Source organism: Lathyrus oleraceus, chromosome 7 (genome assembly GCF_024323335.1).
Source record: "Lathyrus oleraceus cultivar Zhongwan6 chromosome 7, CAAS_Psat_ZW6_1.0, whole genome shotgun sequence".
NCBI lineage: Eukaryota > Viridiplantae > Streptophyta > Magnoliopsida > Fabales > Fabaceae > Lathyrus > Lathyrus oleraceus.
This window is the reverse complement of record NC_066585.1, coordinates 429,022,264-429,045,218: the sequence shown is the minus strand read 5'-3', so window position 1 is coordinate 429,045,218 and position 22,955 is coordinate 429,022,264. Positions and strand designations below refer to the sequence as shown.

The 22,955-nt window shown below is 43.9% G+C and overlaps 1 protein-coding gene across 1 annotated transcript; it reads left to right on the top strand.

Annotated features, from left to right (window-relative positions):
* Positions 1-1,011: 1,011 nt before the first annotated feature.
* Positions 1,012-21,215, top strand: LOC127104198 (nuclear pore complex protein NUP85-like). The gene is made up of 2 exons (XM_051041398.1): positions 1,012-1,431; positions 20,355-21,215. Exons 1-2 carry the CDS (start codon positions 1,012-1,014, stop codon positions 21,213-21,215), a joined length of 1,281 nt encoding a protein of 426 aa, XP_050897355.1.
* Positions 21,216-22,955: the final 1,740 nt, after the last annotated feature.

Below are 22,955 nucleotides of genomic sequence, written 5' to 3'. Positions count from 1 at the left end.
GATGTCATCTGCATTGTCAGTTGGTTGGCTAGATATAGTGGTGAAAATGCTGCGGTTACACGGGTCTTACCAATTAGATCAGCTCAGCTACCGTGAGTTAGAAAATGGACTGGTGGAGGCAGTCGCTGTTCTTATTTCCAAAATGCCTCGATTACGTCATGAATCAGCTGTTGGAAATTTAGGAGATTGTTTTAAATCCAAACCCGACTTTATCAAAGCCTGGGAAAAATGGAGGTCACAAATTACTAAACTGGACTGCAGTCCATTCTGGATTCAGTGTGATAATCAACAAACTCGTGAGGGCTTAAGAAACTTGCTACAAGTTATGCTGGGTAATACTGAGAGTCTCTGTACAACTTCATGTTACTGGATTGAGTTGTATATTTCTCATTTTCTATACATCAGGCCATTTACGACCGGAATAGAAAGCATGTATAATTTGGCTCAGAAATGCATCCAATTGAAACCACCGACTGGTACCCAAAGGTTGGCTGGACTTATGATTGGAATTCTTGCAGAAAATACAGAGGTGGTTTTAGCAGAAATTCCAGAGAATTTGGTCCTTGGATGGTCCTCACATCCACATTCTTCTGTCACCCATCTACAAGAATCAAAGCCCTTATGCCGAACGTCGTCGTATCTTGAGCAGCAAAGACAGCTGCAATACCACCTCGAACATCGCTCTAGTGAACCTGTTCCTAACTGGTTTGATCAGTTTTTTTTATGATAGTGAAACTACTGGTGATGAAAAGAGATGGTCATCACATCCACATTCCTCTATTTCACACACAGAAGAACCAAGGCCCTTGTATAGAACGTCTTCTTATCCTGACAAGAGACGAGAACTTCCTCGTTTTTCGAGCGAACCAGTTTTGGCGCCAAAATCTTCATTCACTTCTTATCCTCTCCCTGGTGGTAGGTCTCAACAATCTTCTTCAAATCACAGTACAGAACCAATTGGCCAACCAAGCAGGGTTATATCCAAGAGATCGTTCCAACCTCCTAAGTAATATGTTGCAGCAACAATTACAGCTTCATATTGGATCAGTTTCTCCTCATTTGATGAATCAATTACACCAACAGCATAGACTGCATCATCCTGTTCAGCGATCTGCAGGCTACTTGTCAGGATTCCAGTCCCATTTATTTAACCCCCACCTTTCCTCTAGCTCATCCGTCAGTAGCAAGTATGATCATAGACCAAAATCAACTCAAAATGCTAAGCACAGTCATCGTTTATCCCATCAGGGTTCTAATGCCAGTAGCCAGAAGAGTGAGAGCAGTTCATTACAGTTTCGCTCCAAGTATATGACAAGTGATGAAATTGAGAGTATTCTTAGATTGCAGCTTGCTGTCACTCATAGTAATGATCCATACATAGATGACTATTACCACCAAGGTCGTCTTGCAAAAAAAACCTTCTGTGGCAAAGTTAAAACATCCATTTTGCCCAACCCAAATAAAGGAACTTCCTTCACGAACACGTTCTAGTAATGATCCACGTGCAATGTCATTCCACATTGAAAAGTTATGGTAACAACAGTTCCTGCCTTTCAAGCTGAAGAACTGAATTTGAAATTAATCATCTAACAACCATGTTGGTTGTGTTTTCCCTTGTGTCTTCACTTCCAAGTAACTCAGCCATTGAACCTCAACCAAATCAACAGAGTTTTCTAAAAAAAATTCACTGCAGTAAAAAGTGGAGAATTACTCAAAGCAGTAAAATTCAAAATCCAGAAATTCCCAAATGGGAATTAAAACAAAAACAGAGAGGAATGCTCAGATGCTCATATTACCTGTCTCAAATCCATACATCAAAGGGGTCAATCCAGTTTCTGAACATCAAAAGTGCCTTGCAGAGTTACTCTTCTGGATTACCAAAGGCACCTTTGAAACCCTAATTCACAGAAATATAAAAGGAGAGAAATCAGTAAGAGAAGGGGGGATTTTTCAAAAGAGCACAACAGAAACTGAGAGGCAAAAAATCAAAAGAGAAAAAAACCCTAATTTCTAAAGGTTGGAGGAGCGGCCACTGTTCACAGAAAAGCTAGAGGCGGAAATCTGAGGAAGGAAAAAGACCTAGAACCGTTTACCTGGAGGCCGGCGTCTATACGTTCTTCACCGCCACCACCACCACGACACTTTGTAAGTATTTCTCTTTCTTTCTTTTTTATCTTTCTCATGTGCTTGCTGTTGAAAATATTGTGAGAGTTGAGAGTGATTGAGAGGGGTTTGTTGAGAGCGAGAGAGGGATTCGTGTGAGAGATGGAAAGATGCGAGTGAGATGCTGAAGGTTTGAGCTCGAGTGAGGGAGACGAGCTTCTGTTTCCATTTTCTTTTTCTTTTTAATTATTTCTTTTATTTTTTAGTTTATTTCATTTTTAACACAAAAATCAGAAAAAAAGTATATGTTCTTATTTTCTTTTATTATTATTATTTATTTTTTGTTTAGCTTAATTTGTTTTTTAACAGAGATATTAAAAAGAAAACATAAGAATGTTTATTTTGTTTTTATTTTGTTATAAATCTGTTAGCCCAGTTCATATATTTATGATAGCATTTCAATAGCAGATAGTATTGAGTGGCCTAGTGGAGAGAGTTTAGTTGCATAATATTAGGTGGAGAGGGTTCGATACTCATGTGAAGTTTTTTTGCTTTTTATTTGATGTTATCTTCCTTTAGTTTTTTTATTATTATTCTTTTAGTATTTTGTTAATATCTTTTTTTTATGTTTATTATAATTTCATTTGTTAATAATGCATAGTTATTGCATTTGAATTTAGTTCAAAAAACCATTTTTTCAAACTATAAAAGCCATACTTTCTCGATTTAATATCGAGCCCTTTTTTTTTCACACCCTTGTAAGTCGATTGCTTTTTAAGCATCACCATCAACCTCACATAGCTTACTCTTGGGCTTTCTTACAATGAGCCGGTTCCTTCGCACTTACACTCATACATTATTTAATGCTTCATTATTTCATTCTTTGATTATTTGATTCGATTATATACTTGTTTATATCTTACTTGCCTGATTGACTGTTGCCCACTTGTATGGTGTATGGGGCATATACTTGTATTGCTTGATTGCCATGTCAACCCCCATTCATAAAAATGTATCCCTCTCCCATGAAATGTATAATATTTATTCTTTCATTCTTTATCCATCTGTTAATACAAGAATTAAAATGAACATTCGATAACCATTTCAAAACAAGATCAAAACCTCGATCCAACGTCGAGTAATCATTTTTCAAAACCTAACAGAACCAGCACGTATTCATCCACCCTCCTTGTAAGTCGATTGCTTTATGCATCGCCATCAACCTTGTAAGTCGATTGCTTCATGCATCGCCATCAACCTTGTAAGTCGATTGCTTCATGCATCGCCATCTACCTTTATCCCTAACACCTCTCCTTGCTCCATTCATCGATTCTTGTTCCGTTTAGCTAGCACCTATTAGGTAGAACCCTTTGTATGATAACATAGGTAGAATTCCCATATTCTTCGCATGCTAACATTAGGTAGATATTCCCATTTGTAAATCCTAAACACTTAAGTATATATTGCATGACAACTCTAGGGCAGAGCTTCCCCATTTCTTCTAGACCTTTCCGAGCGTCTCCGATCTTGTGGCATGTAGTCTGTTCTATTGCAAAGAGGTAACTGCCTAAGACTCGGTTCAGCGAGCTGCGACACCTACTGCTAGGGCGTGAACACATTGCCCACTCTCTTTTGACACAACTGGTGTCCTCCTTTTCTAAGTCCATATTCAGATGGCAACCCCTATGTAGGGGAACTACATCGCCCTGATCCTTGTTCCAGACGAGGTATGTAGGCAGGTGGTCGTGCGAGACCACTCCGGGAACCTTTCTTTTTCTTTTTATGTGTGTTTTGGTTCGGATGCTGATGTAAGTCCAGTGATTGGCAGTCGGGCTCCACGTTTGCCCTTTTGTTTGTGTTTTGGTTCGGATGCTGATGTAAGTCCAGTGATTGGCAGTCGGGCTCCATGTTTGCCACCTTTTTGTGTGTAGGTGTCTTGTTTTGTTTGGCGTGCGTGAGCCGAACTACGGCAACTCTGATTCTCATTTCCAGATGAGATACGTAGGCACGAGATGCGATGTCTTGCCGAGTTTGACTAACAACTAACAACTAATCCTTGTTTCCTCTCGCCCTCGTTGCGATCCTTTCTCTCGCCCTCGTTGCGATCGAGACATTCCCTTTCTCTTGCCCTAGTTGCAATCGAGACCCTTTATTCCCGTAGTTAGGCTGAACTACGTTTTGCTCTGATTCTCATTCCCGATGAGATACGTAGGCATAAGACGCGACGTCTTAGCGAGCACACTTATCCTTCACCCATAGGTAGCCGAGCTACGAAGACTCTGATTCTCATATTCAGATGAGATACGTATGTAGTGGATGCGACATCCGTGCGAGTCATTTTCTTTGACCCTTTCTTTTAGTAAATAGTACATTAGATAAACGCACACCCTTTAGACAAGAAACAACAAGAGTGGATCCCGTAGAGTACTACAGATGCGTAGGGGTGCTAATACCTTCCCTTCGCATAATCGACTCCCGAACCCAAGATTTGGTTGCGAGACCTTGTCTTTTCCTTTCCTTTCTCCAGGTTTACTTCGAGCGTTTCCTTTCCCTCCTTTGGGATAAATAACGCACGGTGGCGACTCTTCTGTCATTTCTTTCTCGCCGGTTGTTTTTTCGCACCACCGTATTTTTCGGGTTGCGACAGCTGGCGACTCTGCTGGGGACAAGGTTTCCCTAAGCGAGTCCCTCCTAGCTTTTGTAGGTTTCTTGTTTGTTGGGTGTTTATTCTTTTGTACAGTTATTTATTTTCCGCATTTACCTGCTTTACCTTATTGCATTCATGTACATAAGCTTGCTGTATCTGTGGGTTGTTTGTTTGTTGGGTTGGGACTGTTCTATGAGAGATAAGCCCACTACCCAGGCTTGAGTGTACACATAGGTGCTAGAGTGGATAGTCATGAGGCTTGCGTGGTATGTTGCTACGTTAAGTCGTTCATGAGACCCACATTCCAGACGAGGTTTCTGTTGGATATATTCTATCCTATGGGTGTTCCATAACGACAGATATTCCTCTAGAAATCATCGACTCTGGTGACCATTTCCCGAGAACTCAGTCGAGGCCTCTCCTCCGAGACGTGATTATGTTAGCTCTGGTGGGCGCATTCTTGCTGATCAACCCGAGGACCCCGAGACTGGGAACTTGCTTTAGGATGTCTTGTTGAGGGGAGTCAGCAAAGGTCTTTTATCCCGTAATAATGCCAAACCTTCAGTGGTAAACGTATTATTCTCGACCGAAGGGCTGAAGCTGACAAACTTCTGTTCTTAGAACCTACAAGTGAGGGGCGGGCTAAATTCAGGGAACCTTAACCTCCAACCAACCCGGTTTTCTAGAGCAGAGTTTTGGGTTTTGTGTTATATTCTTCAGTGGTTTTCTCTTCAGACAGTGCAACCCGACAGTTGCTCAAGCGGATACAGCAGTCTTGGTTTCCATGTCACTGCATTGCATCACATCATTTTGCATTCATATCATTTAACACATGTTTATCCATTTCTAGGGGGTTTACATCTTCTTCTTGATTCCGGGCGGGGTTTTCTGGTTCTCCTGAGATGGATATTGGTAGAAAGAGACACGTCGCTTACAAGTTTCCAGTGGTTTATTTGGAGCCTATTCAACAACTGATGAAGTCAATGGATCACGATTCTCTAGAAGGATTCCGGAAAGATTACGGTTTGATTCTAAGCTTCGTCACGGTTCTCTCCAAAGATCAACACGATGCTCTCTTTACACTGCTGCAGTTCTATGACCCTCCATTGAGGTGTTTCACATTCCCGGATTATATTTTGGTCCCTACTTTGGAGGAGATTTCTAGTTTTCTCAGAGTTCCTATTAAGTCACAGTTGTTATTCTATAGTTCTGAGTTTCTGCCCGATCTCAGCATGGTTGCTTCGGCCACATATTTGGGGAAATCAGTCTTGAAGGCTAATATGTGTCAGAAGGGAGGAGTCAGTGGTTTTCATTTGAGTTTCTTACTAGGAGAAGCAAATAAGAAACTTGAAGATGGTGATCAGAGGGGTTTCAATGCTGTGTTGGCTCTTTGTGTGTATGGGATTGTCCTGTTCCCTAATGTTGCCAAATTTGTGGACATGGACGCAATACGCCTCTTCGTGTTGGGAAATCCAGTGCCGACCTTGCTAGGAGATTTCTTTCATTCAGTGCACCACAGGAATGAGAATAGAAAAGGAGGATTGTTGAATTGTTGTGCGCCTTTGTTTTATAAGTGGTTCAGTTCTCACCTACCCAAATCAGGAGCGTTCGTTGATGTCAAGGACTCGTTGAGGTGTTTCACATTCCCGGATTATATTTTGGTCCCTACTTTGGAGGAGATTTCTAGTTTTCTCAGAGTTCCTATTAAGTCACAGTTGTTATTCTATAGTTCTGAGTTTCTGCCCGATCTCAGCATGGTTGCTTCGGCCACATATTTGGGGAAATCAGTCTTGAAGGCTAATATGTGTCAGAAGGGAGGAGTCAGTGGTTTTCATTTGAGTTTCTTACTAGGAGAAGCAAAGAAGAAACTTGAAGATGGTGATCAGAGGGGTTTCAATGCTGTGTTGGCTCTTTGTGTGTATGGGATTGTCCTGTTCCCTAATGTTGCCAAATTTGTGGACATGGACGCAATACGCCTCTTCGTGTTGGGAAATCCAGTGCCGACCTTGCTAGGAGATTTCTTTCATTCAGTGCACCACAGGAATGAGAATAGAAAAGGAGGATTGTTGAATTGTTGTGCGCCTTTGTTTTATAAGTGGTTCAGTTCTCACCTACCCAAATCAGGAGCGTTCGTTGATGTCAAGGACTCGTTGAGTTGGTCGAAGAGATTGATGGGGTTGAGAGCTGAAGATATTTCTTGGTGGTCTGACCGGAGCTTGCTTCGGGCGGATATTATTCACAGTTGTGGGAGCTTCCCAAATGTACCATTGGTAGGAAGAAGAGGAGGAATCAACTATAATCCTTCTCTAGCAGTCAGACAGTTTGGGTATGCTTTAAGGACTCCGCCTTTGGAAATGGATGTGGAAGAATCTCTGTTTTTCCATTCTGCGCCTGATTTGACTGTATCCCGTAAAGCAGCTGAGGCTTGGCTCAAGGTGATCAAGAGAGGAAGAACTGTGCTTGGAAAAGGAGATTGTAGAACTTACCCTCAGTATGGAGAGTGGCTTCAAGGAAGAGTCGAAGAGTTGGGTTTGCCGTTTCCTGTAGAAGAACCTTTGTATCCACCGACTCCTGCGCGGTCAACAATGGTGAGCCGAGAGGAGTATGACAAATTGAAGAAATCCATGGAGGAGCTTCAAGTTGAAAACTCGGAGTTAAGTGTGAAGTTGCAAGACTATATGCATCAATTCCATGAGGCAGAATATCAGAAGGGGGAAGCCGTCAGATTGCAAGGGGAAGCAGAAGGGAAATTAGTTGTGGAGGTGGACTTCTTCAGGAAGACAGACAAGGCCTTGGGATCATCCAGTTCTGAGTTGAAGCGAGTCAAGCAACAATTAATGGATGCTTATGGTAAATTGGCAGGATGGCAAGAGCGATGGGATGCATTTTCAACTTCTCGGAAGGCAAAGGAGGAGGAGATGGTGACTGAACTGACTGGTCAGATGGAGAAATTGAAGGCTTTGTTGAAAGAGAAGAACCATGAGCTTCTGTGCGCTCGTTCTACCAATGGTTACATCACCGATCAACTCAATGAGGCTCGAGGACAGATTGAAGAACTTAAGGTGTTGGCAGGTTTGAAGAAATCCAGACTTGAAGAGGTGTTCGGAGAGGATGATGGGAATTACTACAGAGAGCACATCAACGAGATGGATGGAGTCATTCACAAGAGGAATCTACTTATCCGGCGTTTGACAGAATCTCCAGATCATCCCGACACGATAGCATTACTGGCTGAAGTGAGGAGCAGTCCTTATGGTTTGTACACAGGAGGCTGAATCCTGATTCTTGTTCCCCCCTTTACTTTTGCTTTATTGCTGTGTAATGATGATCCACAGGCTTGTTGTGGAAATCCTCTTTTGATGTACTATCGGCTAAGGCCATTCTCTTTGATTTTATCTATATGAAGACCTTCTCTCTATTGCATCTTGATCTCCGAAGTTTATGGCTCGATTTTCTCGTGAGACTGGAATCAAGGGGGTAGAATACCTTTTTGAAGTGATAAACATGTCATTGCATTAACATTTCATTTTTGCATATTCTTGCATAACAGGTGTCGCCGCGGTGTTCTCATATTATTTGGTGTTCCATCAGCAGGATAGCCGATTCAGGAATTCACCGGTACGGTACCCGCAGAAACCAGCAAAGAGCAATGGAGAATTTACAAGCAGAGCTCGCAGAGATGAGGGTCCGCATGAACCAGTTCATGGACGTGGTCCAGGGAGTAGCGCAGGGACAGCAAGAGATTAGACAAATGATACAAAGGAATCCTGCAACTACTCAACCAGAGGTCGTGACTGATCCTCCAGTTGGAGAGGTTAATGGACCGGGGGCTATCCCAATTCCACATAACAATCCTGATCATCAACCCATTCACGATGATCAAGATGATCAGTTCTTGCTGCCAGAAGACTTTGGCATGGGCCATGGCATGGATCCCATGTTCAGGAGACTAGAGGAGAGGCTGAAGGCGGTAGAAGGACAAAATCCCCTGGGGGTAGATGTTTCTGACTTGGGATTGGTCCCAGGCGTGAGGGTCCCACCAAAGTTCAAAGTCCCAATCTTCGACAAGTACAATGGTAGCTCTTGCCCGAAGACCCACGTGCAAGCCTACTTCCGGAAGATGGTTGCGTACTCTGATGACGAGAAGCTACTCATGTATTTCTTCCAGGATAGCCTAGCTGGGGCATCCCTAGAATGGTACATGAGGCTGGATAGAGCCCATATCCGTTGCTGGAGGGATTTGGCAGAGGCTTTTGTGAAGCAATACCAGTATAATGCAGACATGGCCCCGGACAGAACTCAACTCCAGAACCTGTCTCTTAAAAGCAATGAGTGCTTCAGGGAATACGCTCAACGCTGGAGGGAGACAGCTTCCCGTGTTCAACCTCCCATTTTGGAAAAGGAGATGGCCAACATGTTCATGAATACGTTGCCTGGACCTTACCTTGAGCGTCTGGTGGGGTGCAATGCCTCTAACTTTGCTGATGTGGTCTCTACGGGAGAGAGGGTAGAGAATTACTTGAAGACCTACAAGAGCTACAATGGAGGTGGATCTTCATCAGGAGTAAAGAAGCCATTTATGGGAGGACAGAAGCAGAGGGAAGGGGGTGTGAATTCTGCATCTTCCAATACCGACCACAGCAACCACAACGTCAACCAGCTCAGTATCAACAACAACAACAACCAGGTAACAGACCCACCTATCAACAGAGGCAGAGGATGATGGACCGGCGTTTCGACACTCTTCCAATGTCGTGCGCTCAACTGCTTGCCAATCTTCAACAGCTACAACTGGTGCAGCTACGCACTCTGGCCCCTCCTGTTGGTAGACTTCCGGTGGGTTACGATGCCAACGCTAGGTGTAGCTTCCACTCTGGGGCACCTGGCCACAATATTGAGAACTGCAAAGCTTTTAAGCACGTAGTTCAGGACCTTATTGATTCAAAGGCTATCAGCCTTGCACCGGCTCCTAATGTTGTCAACAATCCCATGCCACAGCATGGTGGTGCGAATGTTAATATGCTGGAAGAAGAAGCCAAGTCTGTTAAGGATGTGTTGAAGTTGAAGACCCCGTTGTGGGAAATTAAGGAATGCTTGCTGAAGGCCGATGTTTTCCCCGGTTGTGGGAAAGATTGTTTGGATTGCGCTACGCAGGGGAAGGGTTGCTTGAAACTGCAACAGGGTATCCAGGTTTTGCTTGACAATGGTACCCTCCAAGTTGAAGACTCGTCTGTCAAAGAATTTGCTGAAGGGTTAGTTGAAGAGGTATTTGAAGACGTTGTTGAAGAATTCACAGATGGTGTTCCTGCTGATTGTGTATTTCCCATTGATGTATTTAATTTTCCAAATGTTGTTGATGATATACCAAACAATGTGCCTGATTTTGATGTAACTGAACTTAATTCCGGTATTCCGGATGTTTTTGTTTCAATGAATGAGGTTCCCGAGTATGACTTTGATGTCGCTACTATCACCATCTTTTACCCGACTAATCAGATCAGTGTGCCAGAAGCACAAACAGTGCCACCAGTGCGACCGGCCGCCATGACAATCACAACCCCTGGTCCTTTACCTTTCACAAGTGAAAGGGCCATTCCATGGCATTATGGGGGGAGTGTATACACACACGATCATGGGGTGGAACGACCTTTGAAGGTAGAAGAGGGTCGAAAGTCTGAACTCGAAGTTGAAGGTCCCGCAGTGGATAATGTTGGTGGAATCGGGCGATTCACCAGGAGTGGCAGACTGTTCTCACCACCGGTTACCCAAGATGATAATGTTGATGCTGCGGCGAAAGCCAAGGGCAAGCAAGTTGTAAATGAGGGTACCTCTGCACCCCAAGCCGGCTCTGAGCCCACTTTTGCGAAGGATGTGGACGAGCTTCTGAGAATCATAAAGAAAAGCGATTACAAGGTAGTCGATCAGTTGATTCAGACGCCGTCTAAGATATCCATTCTCTCACTCCTGTTGTGTTCAGAGGCACACAGGGAGGCACTTCTGAAGGTCCTTAATGCTGCATATGTGCCTCAGGAGATCTCAGTAAACCAACTAGAAGGGATCATTGCAAATGTTCATGCAAGCAACGGGTTGGGCTTTACTGATTCTGACTTAACACCAGCTGGACGCAATCATAACAAGGCTTTGCATATCTCAATGGAATGCAAAGACACCGTGTTATCTCATGTTCTGGTGGATACAGGTTCCTCTCTCAATGTGCTACCCAAGAGAGCCCTGTCAAGGTTGGAAGTAGAAGGTTTGGTCTTGAAGCCTTCTGATCTCATGGTGAGAGCCTTCGATGGTTCTAAGAGGTCGGTGTTTGGAGAGGTAGAATTGCCAATTCAGATTGGATCACAAACCTTCAACACCGTTTTCTATGTGATGGATATCAGTCCCTCGTATAGTTGCCTGCTGGGTCGTCCTTGGATTCACAATGCTGGGGCAGTCTCTTCAACACTGCATCAGAAAATTAAATTCCCGGTCAACGGACGAATTATCACTGTCTGTGGTGAGGAGGACATCCTGGTCAGTAACCTGGCTACATTCAAGTATGTAGAGGTAGAAGGTGAAATTCATGAGACTCTCTGTCAGGCCTTCGAGTCAATTCAGATCAAGGATGCAGCTCCGGTGGAAGAGGTTAAAGCAGGCGCCCCTATCTCATCTTTCAAGCAGGCGCAAGCTTTGGTGGATTCAGGTATTGCTCCCGGTTGGGGACGTCTGTTGGAGTTACCGATGAAAGATGACAAGTTTGGGATTGGGTATCAACCAGCGCTGACTTCTACAACTTCAGCACTTCAGACTCGTCAGGGGCCAATTACTTTCTCCAGTGCTGGCGTCATCCAATATGGCCAGATCTCTGCGATCAACGATGAAGATGGGGATAGTGATTGCGACATCGACAACTGGGTGCGTCCGAGGATCCCGGGTGAAGTCATCAACAATTGGTCTTCCGAGGAAATTGTCCAAGTCACTCTTCTAAAGGAGTAATTTTTCTTTGTTTATTCATGCATGTCCAAGTCTTACGTTCCGCCCAGGGCGTAATGACTCATTGTAGGGCTCATCTATGTGACACTTGCATTTTTTATCAAAAATAAAGGACGTCTTTTTGCATTCAAATATTTCGTTCCCTGTCTTTCTATTTTTACAGTTTTCAAAATTTCAAAAGAATAAAAATATTTGGCAATGACTTTGTTTAGTTTTCACTCACTGTTCACACTCATAAGCACATACCATCACTCATGCAGATTCACATCACCGGATCCTATTGATAACAGTTCTGTTATGGCTCGCTTCGACTTCGAAAATCCAATCTTCCAAGCTGAAGAAGAGGTTGATGAAGACTGTGAACTCCCTGAAGAACTTGCCAGGCTGCTAAAACAGGAGGAAAGGGTCATTCAACCGCATCAAGAGTCTACTGAAGTGATTAATCTTGGCACCGAGGACTCCAAGAAAGAAATCAAGATAGGGGCTGCTTTGGAAGATGATGTGAAGAAGGGGTTGATTGAACTGTTGCAAGAGTATGTTGACGTCTTCGCTTGGTCTTATCAGGATATGCCAGGGCTTGACACAGATATTGTGGTACATCGTTTACCTCTCAAAGAGGGTTGTCCTCCGGTCAAGCAGAAGCTCAGAAGAACAAGACCAGAGATGGCTGTAAAGATAAAGGAAGAAGTGCAGAAACAGTTGGATGCAGGGTTTCTAGCGGTTACCAATTATCCGCCATGGGTCGCAAATATCGTTCCAGTACCTAAGAAGGATGGAAAGGTACAGATGTGTGTTGACTACCGGGATCTGAACAGAGCCAGCCCTAAGGATGATTTCCCATTACCTCACATCGACGTTTTGGTGGATAACACAGCTCAGTTCTCGGTATTCTCCTTCATGGATGGCTTTTCTGGCTATAACCAAATCAAGATGGCGCCAGAGGACATGGAGAAGACAACTTTCATAACCCCGTGGGGCACCTTCTGCTACAAGGTGATGCCGTTTGGTCTGAAAAACGCTGGGGCAACATATCAACGAGCTATGGTGACTCTATTCCATGATATGATTCATCATGAAATCGAGGTTTATGTGGACGATATGATTGCCAAATCTCAGACAGAAGAAGAACATTTGGTGAATCTGCAGAAATTGTTTGAACGGTTAAGGAAATTCAAGCTGAGGCTTAATCCGAACAAGTGCACTTTCGGGGTGAGATCTGGAAAGCTACTGGGTTTTATTGTTAGTGGAAAAGGGATTGAGGTGGATCCTGACAAAGTGAAAGCGATACAGGAAATGCCTGAGCCAAGAACAGAGAAGCAAGTCCGTGGTTTCTTAGGGAGGTTGAACTACATCGCAAGGTTCATCTCTCATCTAACAGCCACGTGTGAGCCAATTTTCAAATTGCTGAGGAAAGATCAGGCTATCAGGTGGAACGACGATTGTCAAAGGGCTTTTGAAAAGATAAAAGAGTATTTGCAGAACCCTCCTATCCTCATGCCTCCAGTCCCAGGGAGACCGCTGATTATGTACTTGACAGTACTTGACAATTCTATGGGTTGTGTTCTCGGTCAACACGACGAGACTGGTAGGAAGGAACATGCCATCTACTACTTGAGTAAGAAGTTCACAGACTGCGAGTCGAGATACTCAATGCTTGAGAAGACATGTTGTGCACTTGCATGGGCTGCTAAGCGATTGAGACAATACATGCTGACTCACACAACCTTACTGATCTCCAAGATGGATCCAGTCAAGTATATATTCGAGAAGCCACCTCTCACCGGAAGAGTTGCTCGTTGGCAAATGGTACTGACAGAGTACGACATCCAGTATACATCCCAGAAAGCCATCAAGGGGAGTATTCTGTCAGACTATCTTGCTCAACAACCGATTGACGATTATGAGCCAATGAAGTTTGATTTTCCGGATGAAGACATCATGTTCCTCAAGATGAAAGACTGTGAAGAGCCAGTTGTTGGGGAGGGACCTGATCCAGATGAAAAGTGGACTTTAACGTTTGATGGGGCCGTCAATGCCAGAGGAAGTGGAATTGGTGCTGTCATTACAACTCCGAAAGGTGCCCACATGCCTTTCACTACTCGTCTGACTTTCGAGTGCACCAACAATGAAGCTGAGTACGAGGCCTGTATCTTGGGTATTGAGCAAGCCATTGATTTGAGAATCAAGACTCTGGACATCTTTGGAGATTCAGCTCTAGTGATCAATCAAGTGAATGGTGATTGGAATACTCTCCAGCCTACTCTAGTCCCCTACAGAGATTACACGAGAAGACTGTTGACTTTCTTCACAATAGTAAAGCTATATCATATACCTCGTGATGAGAACCAGATGGCAGATGCTCTTGCTACTCTATCCTCCATGATCAAGGTGATTCGGTGGAACCATGCTCCCAGGATCGATGTAATGCGCCTTGACAGGGTCGCGTATGTGTTTGCTGCTGAACTGGTAGTTGATGATAAGCCCTGGTATCACGACATCAAATGCTTTCTGAAGAATCAAGAGTACCCTGCAGGGGCATCCAACAATGACAGAAAGACTTTGAGAAGATTGGCAGGTAGTTTCTTCTTGAACAAAGATGATGTACTGTATAAGAGGAACTTCGACATGGTTTTGCTCAGATGCGTGGACAGACACGAGGTGGACATGTTAATGCAGGAAGTTCATGAAGGGTCCTTCGGTACTCATGCCGGCGGATATGCAATGGCTAAGAAATTGTTAAGGGCGGGTTATTACTGGATGACCATGGAATCAGATTGTTTCAAGTATGCTCGGAAGTGTCATAAATGCCAGATTTATGCTGATAAGGTGCATGTACCGCCGAATCCTCTGAATGTGATGTCTTCGCCGTGGCCGTTTGCGATGTGGGGCATTGACATGATTGGAAAGATTGAGCCGACCGCTTCCAATGGGCATCGCTTCATCCTCGTTGCCATCGAATATTTCACCAAATGGGTCGAAGCAGCATCATTCGCGAATGTCACCAGACATGTGGTTGCCCGTTTCATTAAGAAGGAAATCATTTGTCGCTATGGGATTCCCGAGAGAATCATTACGGATAATGGTTCCAATCTCAATAACAAAATGATGAAGGAGTTGTGCCAGAACTTCAGCATTCAGCATCACAATTCTTCCCCTTACCGTCCTAAGATGAATGGTGCTGTTGAGGCAGCGAATAAGAACATAAAGAAGATTGTGCAGAAGATGGTCGTTACGTACAGAGATTGGCATGAGATGCTACCCTTCGCCTTGCATGGGTACCGCACTTCAGTACGTACATCGACCGGGGCAACCCCTTACTCCCTTGTGTATGGTATGGAAGCAGTCCTACCTGTTGAAGTGGAGATTCCTTCTCTAAGAGTCCTGTTGGATGTCAAGCTAGACGAAGCTGAATGGATTCGGACAAGGTTCAACGAGTTGAGTCTTATCGAAGAGAAGCGAATGGCAGCCATTTGTCATGGGCAGTTGTATCAGAGTCGGATGAAGAGAGCCTTTGATCAGAAAGTGCGTCCTCGTTGTTTCCAAGTCGGAGATTTAGTGTTGAAAAGGATCCTTCCTCCTCAGACAGATCACAGAGGCAAGTTGACTCCTAACTATGAGGGACCTTATGTTGTCACCAAGGTTTTTGATGGAGGGGCCTTAATGCTTGCAACGATGGATGGTGAAGACTTCACTTCCCCGATAAACTCAGACGCAGTTAAAAAATACTTCGCATAAAATAGACCCGCTGGACAGTAAAAGGAACAGTCCAGGCAAAAAATGGGCATCCCGACGAACCAAGAAAAGGAAAAAGGTTCGGGCAAAAATTAGGGATTTAAAAATGAAAAGATAGTACACCCGGTAAGTTGAAAACCTGAAAAGGCAACTTAGGCAAAAATGGGTATCCCGGTGGATTGAAAACCCGAAAGGGCGATCCAGGCAAAAGTTAGGGATTAAGCGAATGACTGCGTTCTGAGTTAGTTCTGAATCTCATCTTGTGTCGATGACTGGAAACTTTCAGAAGGGTAGGAAACAGTCCAATCACCTTTTTCAGAAGGCTGATCATCTCGAGGATCTTGAAGACGAGCAAGTCATAGCAGAATTGGAACCCAATAGAAATCCATTTCACATTGCCATTAGATTAATTTCTGTTTTTTTTATCTTCTGAGCGATTACCTCTTTCCAGGGATTGCTTCCTGATGTAAACGCCTATTCAGAGGCCATTCAATCAATAAAATCATGTTATTCAGTACATCTCTGTGTTCATTTTCATTTTACTGTTTTGTTTGCAAAAATGACGTCCGAATTTTTGATAAACATTGCATCATGAAACATAAGAGCTTTACAGGTACATGCTCAATGAACATTTAAAATTGCTGTAAAGGTACACTCGGGGCATTTCCTTAATATTCCCAGCAGGTTCTCACTACTGTACCCCCCCAAGCGGTTGTTTCAGACTATACACTCCCTAGTAGAGTTAACAGTGCCAGACTGTATATCCCCAGCGAAATTGACAGTACCAGACTGTAGCTTCCCAGCAGAAGCAGCTGTTCCTCAGAGTTCGATGCCAGATCGATGTTTTCAATCCCAGATCGATGATTTCTTTCCTGGAAGCATAACCTCGGTACCGTATCGGTGTTTGCCTCCTCCTGCTGAGTCATCTCCCGTAGATTATGGTTGCCAGAACCACTTTTGATTCCCCAACAACAGTTTACGGCGCCGTTCTCTCCCCAGTCAGAGCCTCGGTATCTCGCCATTACTAGAACACCGCGCGGCCGGTCATCTCCCCACATAGTTCATTATGCTGTGCATCTCCAACAGTAGTGCCAGGGTCCGGAAGATTATAATCATTTCCCCAACGGGATTCCTTGCTTCAGCTTGGCATTTTCCCCAGCATTTCGCATCCCTGCATGTAGAATCATATTGCATTGCATCCTCCCAAATCGCGTAGCATTTCCGTTTTCACGGAGCATTACGCCATCGTAAAATTCAAACATACGCATGCAAGCATAAAACATTCTCGGTATCCCAAGTGACAAGCCAGAAGTTTGTTTCCAGTGCTCAGACTGAAGTTTGTTCATGACTTATTATCCCCAAGCGGATCGGGTTTGGAGAAAATCATCCCCAGTAGAGATAAGAATGGGTTGCCTCCCCTAGCAGGGTAATCTCCAAGCAGTTCGGGTTCGATGGAGTGCATCCTCAGCAAGGTTTGTCTTTCCCCAGCAGGGTGGAAGTTGACGTGATTATAAGATCCTCAGCACAGTTCCTGGAGTTCCCCGGTGTTGTCTCTGGAGGAGACGTGTGTTTACGCATTCATCATTTAGATAAGCATAGCATATTGCATCATTAGTGCATAGCATTTCCATGATCATGGGGCATTGTGTAAAACAAAAAAAAACTCATGCATCAACATTGCAAACATATCCATTAGCCCTAGGCCGTGGTGACCAGCCGAGTTTGGTTTGTTGGAAAGAGTTTAGCTTCCCGCCATTGGATCGGTTTCAGAATTGGGTTCATCAGCATGGTTGAGAGGTTGGTGCTTTCCCAACAAGTGACTCCTTAGTTGAGTGGGTATTCCCAGCAGTGTTACTCCTCGAAGTTGGCAGCATCTTGCAAGCATTGGGTCCATTCCTTTAGCAGAAGTGGGTGTGTTTGATCTCTCCATATAGAGTTGACCCCTTAGGCAGAAAATGTCCACCATTCCTTCTGCGCTCCCCACCGAGATACATCCTCGTGGATGACGGTTGTTTCCGTTCCCTCCCTAACGGGATGGGTTTTCCCTATTGAGTTCTGTCCTCATTAGGATGAGTCCTATTTCAGTCTGCCTTTTGGATCGATCCTAAACTGGCTTCCTGTTGGCTGTCGCCCGTGCTTCCCTGGGGCATAAATGAATAGTCGCTCATTAACCGGCACTCATTCATCTTATCCTCGGCAGAATTTGTGGCTTCTACCTACAAACCGGTAGTTGTAAGTCCTATCTTTGTGGTTTTCTACCTACTAGCTGGTAGTTGTAAAATCCCACTTTCATCCCCTAGCAGAATTAACCATTTGTGCTCATCCTGGTCGATGACTGGTTGCTTTTCTGTGGTTTTCTGCCTACAAACCGGTAGATGTAATCCCCTTTTTGTGGTATTGATAGTCTTGTCCCCTTTGGATGCTTGCCTTGATCAAGCAGTATTATCCCCAGTGGGTCTTCCCCTTTCTTTTGGGTATTTGCTCCAAGTCAGCAACTTTATCCTCTTTTGATTGGTCATCTTTGGCACGCGTGCCGGCTCACGTATCACTACTTTGTTATGTTCGCCGATGCTGATAGACATGAAGTTCCCGGTATCCAGACCGAAGTGGCATTCAGGCCAGTTGTCCCGGTATCCAGACCGAAGTGGCGTTCAGGCCAGAGTTCCCGGTACCCAGACCGAAGTGGCATTCAGGCCAGTTTTCCCGATTTCCAGATCGAAGAAGTTCTCAACAGTCAGGACGAAGAACTTGTGGTGTTCAGACCAGTGTTCCCGATTTCCAGATCGAAGAAGTTCTCAACAATCAGGACGAAGAACTTGTGGCATTCCAGGCCAGTTTTCCCGGTATCCAGACCGAAGTGGCGTCCAGGCCAGTTCCCGGTATCCAGACCGAAGTGGCATTCAAGCCAATTTCCGATTTCCAGATCGAAGAAGTTCTCAACAGTCAGGACGAAGAACTTGTGGCATTCCAGGCCAGTTTTCCCGGTATCCAGACCGAAGTGGCGTCCAGGCCAGTTCCCGGTATCCAGACCGAAGTGGCGTCCAGGCCAGTTCCCGGTATCCAGACCGAAGTGGCATTCAAGCCAGTTTCCGATTTCCAGATCGAAGAAGTTCTCAACAGTCAGGACGAAGAACTTGTGGCGTTCAGGCCAGTTTTCCCGGTATCCAGACCGAAGTGGCATTCAGGCCAGTGTCCGATTTCCAGATCGAAGAAGTTCTCAACAGTCAGGACGAAGAACTTGTGGTGTTCAGACCAGTTTTCCCGGTATCCAGACCGAAGTGGCGTCCAGGCCAGTTCCCGGTATCCAGACCGAAGTGGCATTCAGGCCAGTTTTCCCGGTATCCAGACCGAAGTGGCGTCCAGGCCAGTTCCCGGTATCCAGACCGAATTGGCATTCAAGCCAGTTTCCGATTTCCAGATCGAAGTGGAGTTCAGACCAGATTTCCGGTGATCAGACCAACATTGATACTCTCATATTCCGATGCTATGTGCGGCGTTCAGGCCATGGGTATTCCTGTGTTACCATTTATTTTGGTATCCAGGTCAACTTTCTGTTTCGGTACTCAGGCCGATTTTCACCGTACCAGACGGATTCTTCTTTTGAGATTGCTTCTTTGACGATGCTGACAGGTATTGTTTCATGGGGATTCAGGATCAAAATCCGGGTCTTCTTAGTATTTAACCATCTCCCACTATGATCATATGAAGAACATCCTGCTTCATATTCTCTAGTTGAAGACGCTTAAATAGGGGCAACTGTCATACCCCGATTTTGGTCCTGAATTTTTTATGTTTGTTTAGCGTGCTTGGCCTAACCTTACTTTGGTTTTTACATGAGGATTGGTCTTGGTCCAAAGTCATGGTGTTTGTTCATGTGCATTATCAGTCATGTTCTTTTCAAAGTCAAACATTCAAGTCATAAGGCAAAACAAGTTGGAAACCGACTTCAAACCATTTGTTAATCCATTTCAATCTATTTCATCCATGTTTAAACCAGTACATGTGATTCCATACAAGAAAAATAAAAAAAATCGACACTTTTGACCAATTGTTGACTTTGGTCAACAGTTGACTTTTTGGTCAACTTTGACCAAAGTCAACCCAAATCCATTAAACCCTAAATTCACCCATAATTTTCCATTGAATATCCATTTACTTGTTCATTTACCTATTCCATTCTAATTCAACCATTAAACCAAGTCAAATTACACATTCAAACCATAAAACATACATAAAGCCATTACAACCATGCAATCATACGTTCAGCCCATGGCCATTTTGATGTACCAATGCAGGTCAACCAATATTCATAACAGGGATTAATTGCTTCTGTTGTATCCTAACAGTATAGGGATTCACCAAGACTCAACAAGCAACAAATGTTGCAAACACATAAGCCAACTCCAACGGCAAATGCAATCCAAACACAAACCAAGCATCCAAGGAAACGGCAACGCAGCCATGCCGTATAGAGTCGACGCAGTTCAGAACAACATATTCGAAGAGTCGTAGCAGCAGTGAACTCCAGCACGAGCTTCTGAATCCAAACTACAACAAACCATTCTGCAGCGGCTCAACCGTCGACGCGGACAACGGCATTAACCCTCGACGTTCCATCTGCAGTGAGCTGAGATATTAAACCGACATCAATCAACCAAAACCGAATAACCGACATAAGTCAGTGGAGCTGGCGGCAACAGGCTCTTGGCAGTGGGAATGCATAGGTCCTCCGCCACTTCTAAGATGTACAATAGGAGAAGAAAAGTCGCGGTGCAACCTCACCTTCATCATCATAACTGATGGTTTCGCAAGGACCTGCAGCAATAACATCCAACAATCCATCATCAAATCACAAACAACAATATCTTGCCTATGAAGTAGCGCAAACTAGCCAACATGTTTGAAAGCTGCCTGGGAATTGATGGAAATATTTTATGTGGACAAGCAATCTCAAGCATGGCTGCCTGAAAGGCTTGTTGATTGGTTAGCTGACTATGATAGCCTCTTTACCAGTACACAGGAAACAATTCATGGCAAGCTTGTGGATTTTCAGAATGATCTTGTCAACATACAGGTGATTGAAGATGATCCTAGATATTGGGAAGTGATGTCATCTGCATTGTCAGTTGGTTGGCTAGATATAGTGGTGAAAATGCTGCGGTTACACGGGTCTTACCAATTAGATCAACTCAGCTACCGTGAGTTAGAAAATGGACTGGTGGAGGCAGTCGCTGTTCTTATTTCCAAAATGCCTCGATTACGTCATGAATCAGCTGTTGGAAATTTAGGAGATTGTTTTAAATCCAAACCCGACTTTATCAAAGCCTGGGAAAAATGGAGGTCACAAATTACTAAACTGGACTGCAGTCCATTCTGGATTCAGTGTGATAATCAACAAACTCGTGAGGGCTTAAGAAACTTGCTACAAGTTATGCTGGGTAATACTGAGAGTCTCTGTACAACTTCATGTTACTGGATTGAGTTGTATATTTCTCATTTTCTATACATCAGGCCATTTACGACCGGAATAGAAAGCATGTATAATTTGGCTCAGAAATGCATCCAATTGAAACCACCGACTGGTACCCATAGGTTGGCTGGACTTATGATTGGAATTCTTGCAGAAAATACAGAGGTGGTTTTAGCAGAAATTTCCAGAGAATTTGGTCCTTGGATGGTCCTCACATCCACATTCTTCTGTCACCCATCTACAAGAATCAAAGCCCTTATGCCGAACGTCGTCGTATCTTGAGCAGCAAAGACAGCTGCAATACCACCTCGAACATCGCTCTAGTGAACCTGTTCCTAACTGGTTTGATCAGTTTTTTTTATGATAGTGAAACTACTGGTGATGAAAAGAGATGGTCATCACATCCACATTCCTCTATTTCACACACAGAAGAACCAAGGCCCTTGTATAGAACGTCTTCTTATCCTGACAAGAGACGAGAACTTCCTCGTTTTTCGAGCGAACCAGTTTTGGCGCCAAAATCTTCATTCACTTCTTATCCTCTCCCTGGTGGTAGGTCTCAACAATCTTCTTCAAATCACAGTACAGAACCAATTGGCCAACCAAGCAGGGTTATATCCAGGAGATCGTTCCAACCTCCTAAGTAATATGTTGCAGCAACAATTACAGCTTCATATTGGATCAGTTTCTCCTCATTTGATGAATCAATTACACCAACAGCATAGACTGCATCATCCTGTTCAGCGATCTGCAGGCTACTTGTCAGGATTCCAGTCCCATTTATTTAACCCCCACCTTTCCTCTAGCTCATCCGTCAGTAGCAAGTATGATCATAGACCAAAATCAACTCAAAATGCTAAGCACAGTCATCGTTTATCCCATCAGGGTTCTAATGCCAGTAGCCAGAAGAGTGAGAGCAGTTCATTACAGTTTCGCTCCAAGTATATGACAAGTGATGAAATTGAGAGTATTCTTAGATTGCAGCTTGCTGTCACTCATAGTAATGATCCATACATAGAGGACTATTACCACCAAGGTCGTCTTGCAAAAAAAACCTTCTGTGGAAAAGTTAAAACATCATTTTGCCCAACCCAAATAAAGGAACTTCCTTCACGAACACGTTCTAGTAATGATCCACGTGCAATGTCATTCCACATTGAAAAGTTATGGTAACAACAGTTCCTGCCTTTCAAGCTGAAGAACTAAATTTGAAATTAATCATCTAACAACCATGTTGGTTGTGTTTTCCCTTGTGTCTTCACTTCCAAGTAACTCAGCCATTGAACCTCAACCAAATCAACAGAGTTTTCTAAAAAAAATTCACTGCAGTAAAAAGTGGAGAATTACTCAAAGCAGTAAAATTCAAAATCCAGAAATTCCCAAATGGGAATTAAAACAAAAACAGAGAGGAATGCTCAGATGCTCAGATTACCTGTCTCAAATCCATACATCAAAGGGGTCAATCCAGTTTCTGAACATCAAAAGTGCCTTGCAGAGTTACTCTTCTGGATTACCAAAGGCACCTTTGAAACCCTAATTCACAGAAATATAAAAGGAGAGAAATCAGTAAGAGAAGGGGGGATTTTTCAAAAGAGCACAACAAAAACTGAGAGGCAAAAAATCAAAAGAGAAAAAAACCCTAATTTCTAAAGGTTGGAGGAGCGGCCACTGTTCACAGAAAAGCTAGAGGCGGAAATCTGAGGAAGGAAAAAGACCTAGAACCGTTTACCTGGAGGCCGGCGTCTATACGTTCTTCACCGCCACCACCACCACGACACTTTGTAAGTATTTCTCTTTCTTTCTTTTTTATCTTTCTCATGTGCTTGCTGTTGAAAATATTGTGAGAGTTGAGAGTGATTGAGAGGGGTTTGTTGAGAGCGAGAGAGGGATTCGTGTGAGAGATGGAAAGATGCGAGTGAGATGCTGAAGGTTTGAGCTCGAGTGAGGGAGACGAGCTTCTGTTTCCATTTTCTTTTTCTTTTTAATTATTTCTTTTATTTTTTAGTTTATTTCATTTTTAAC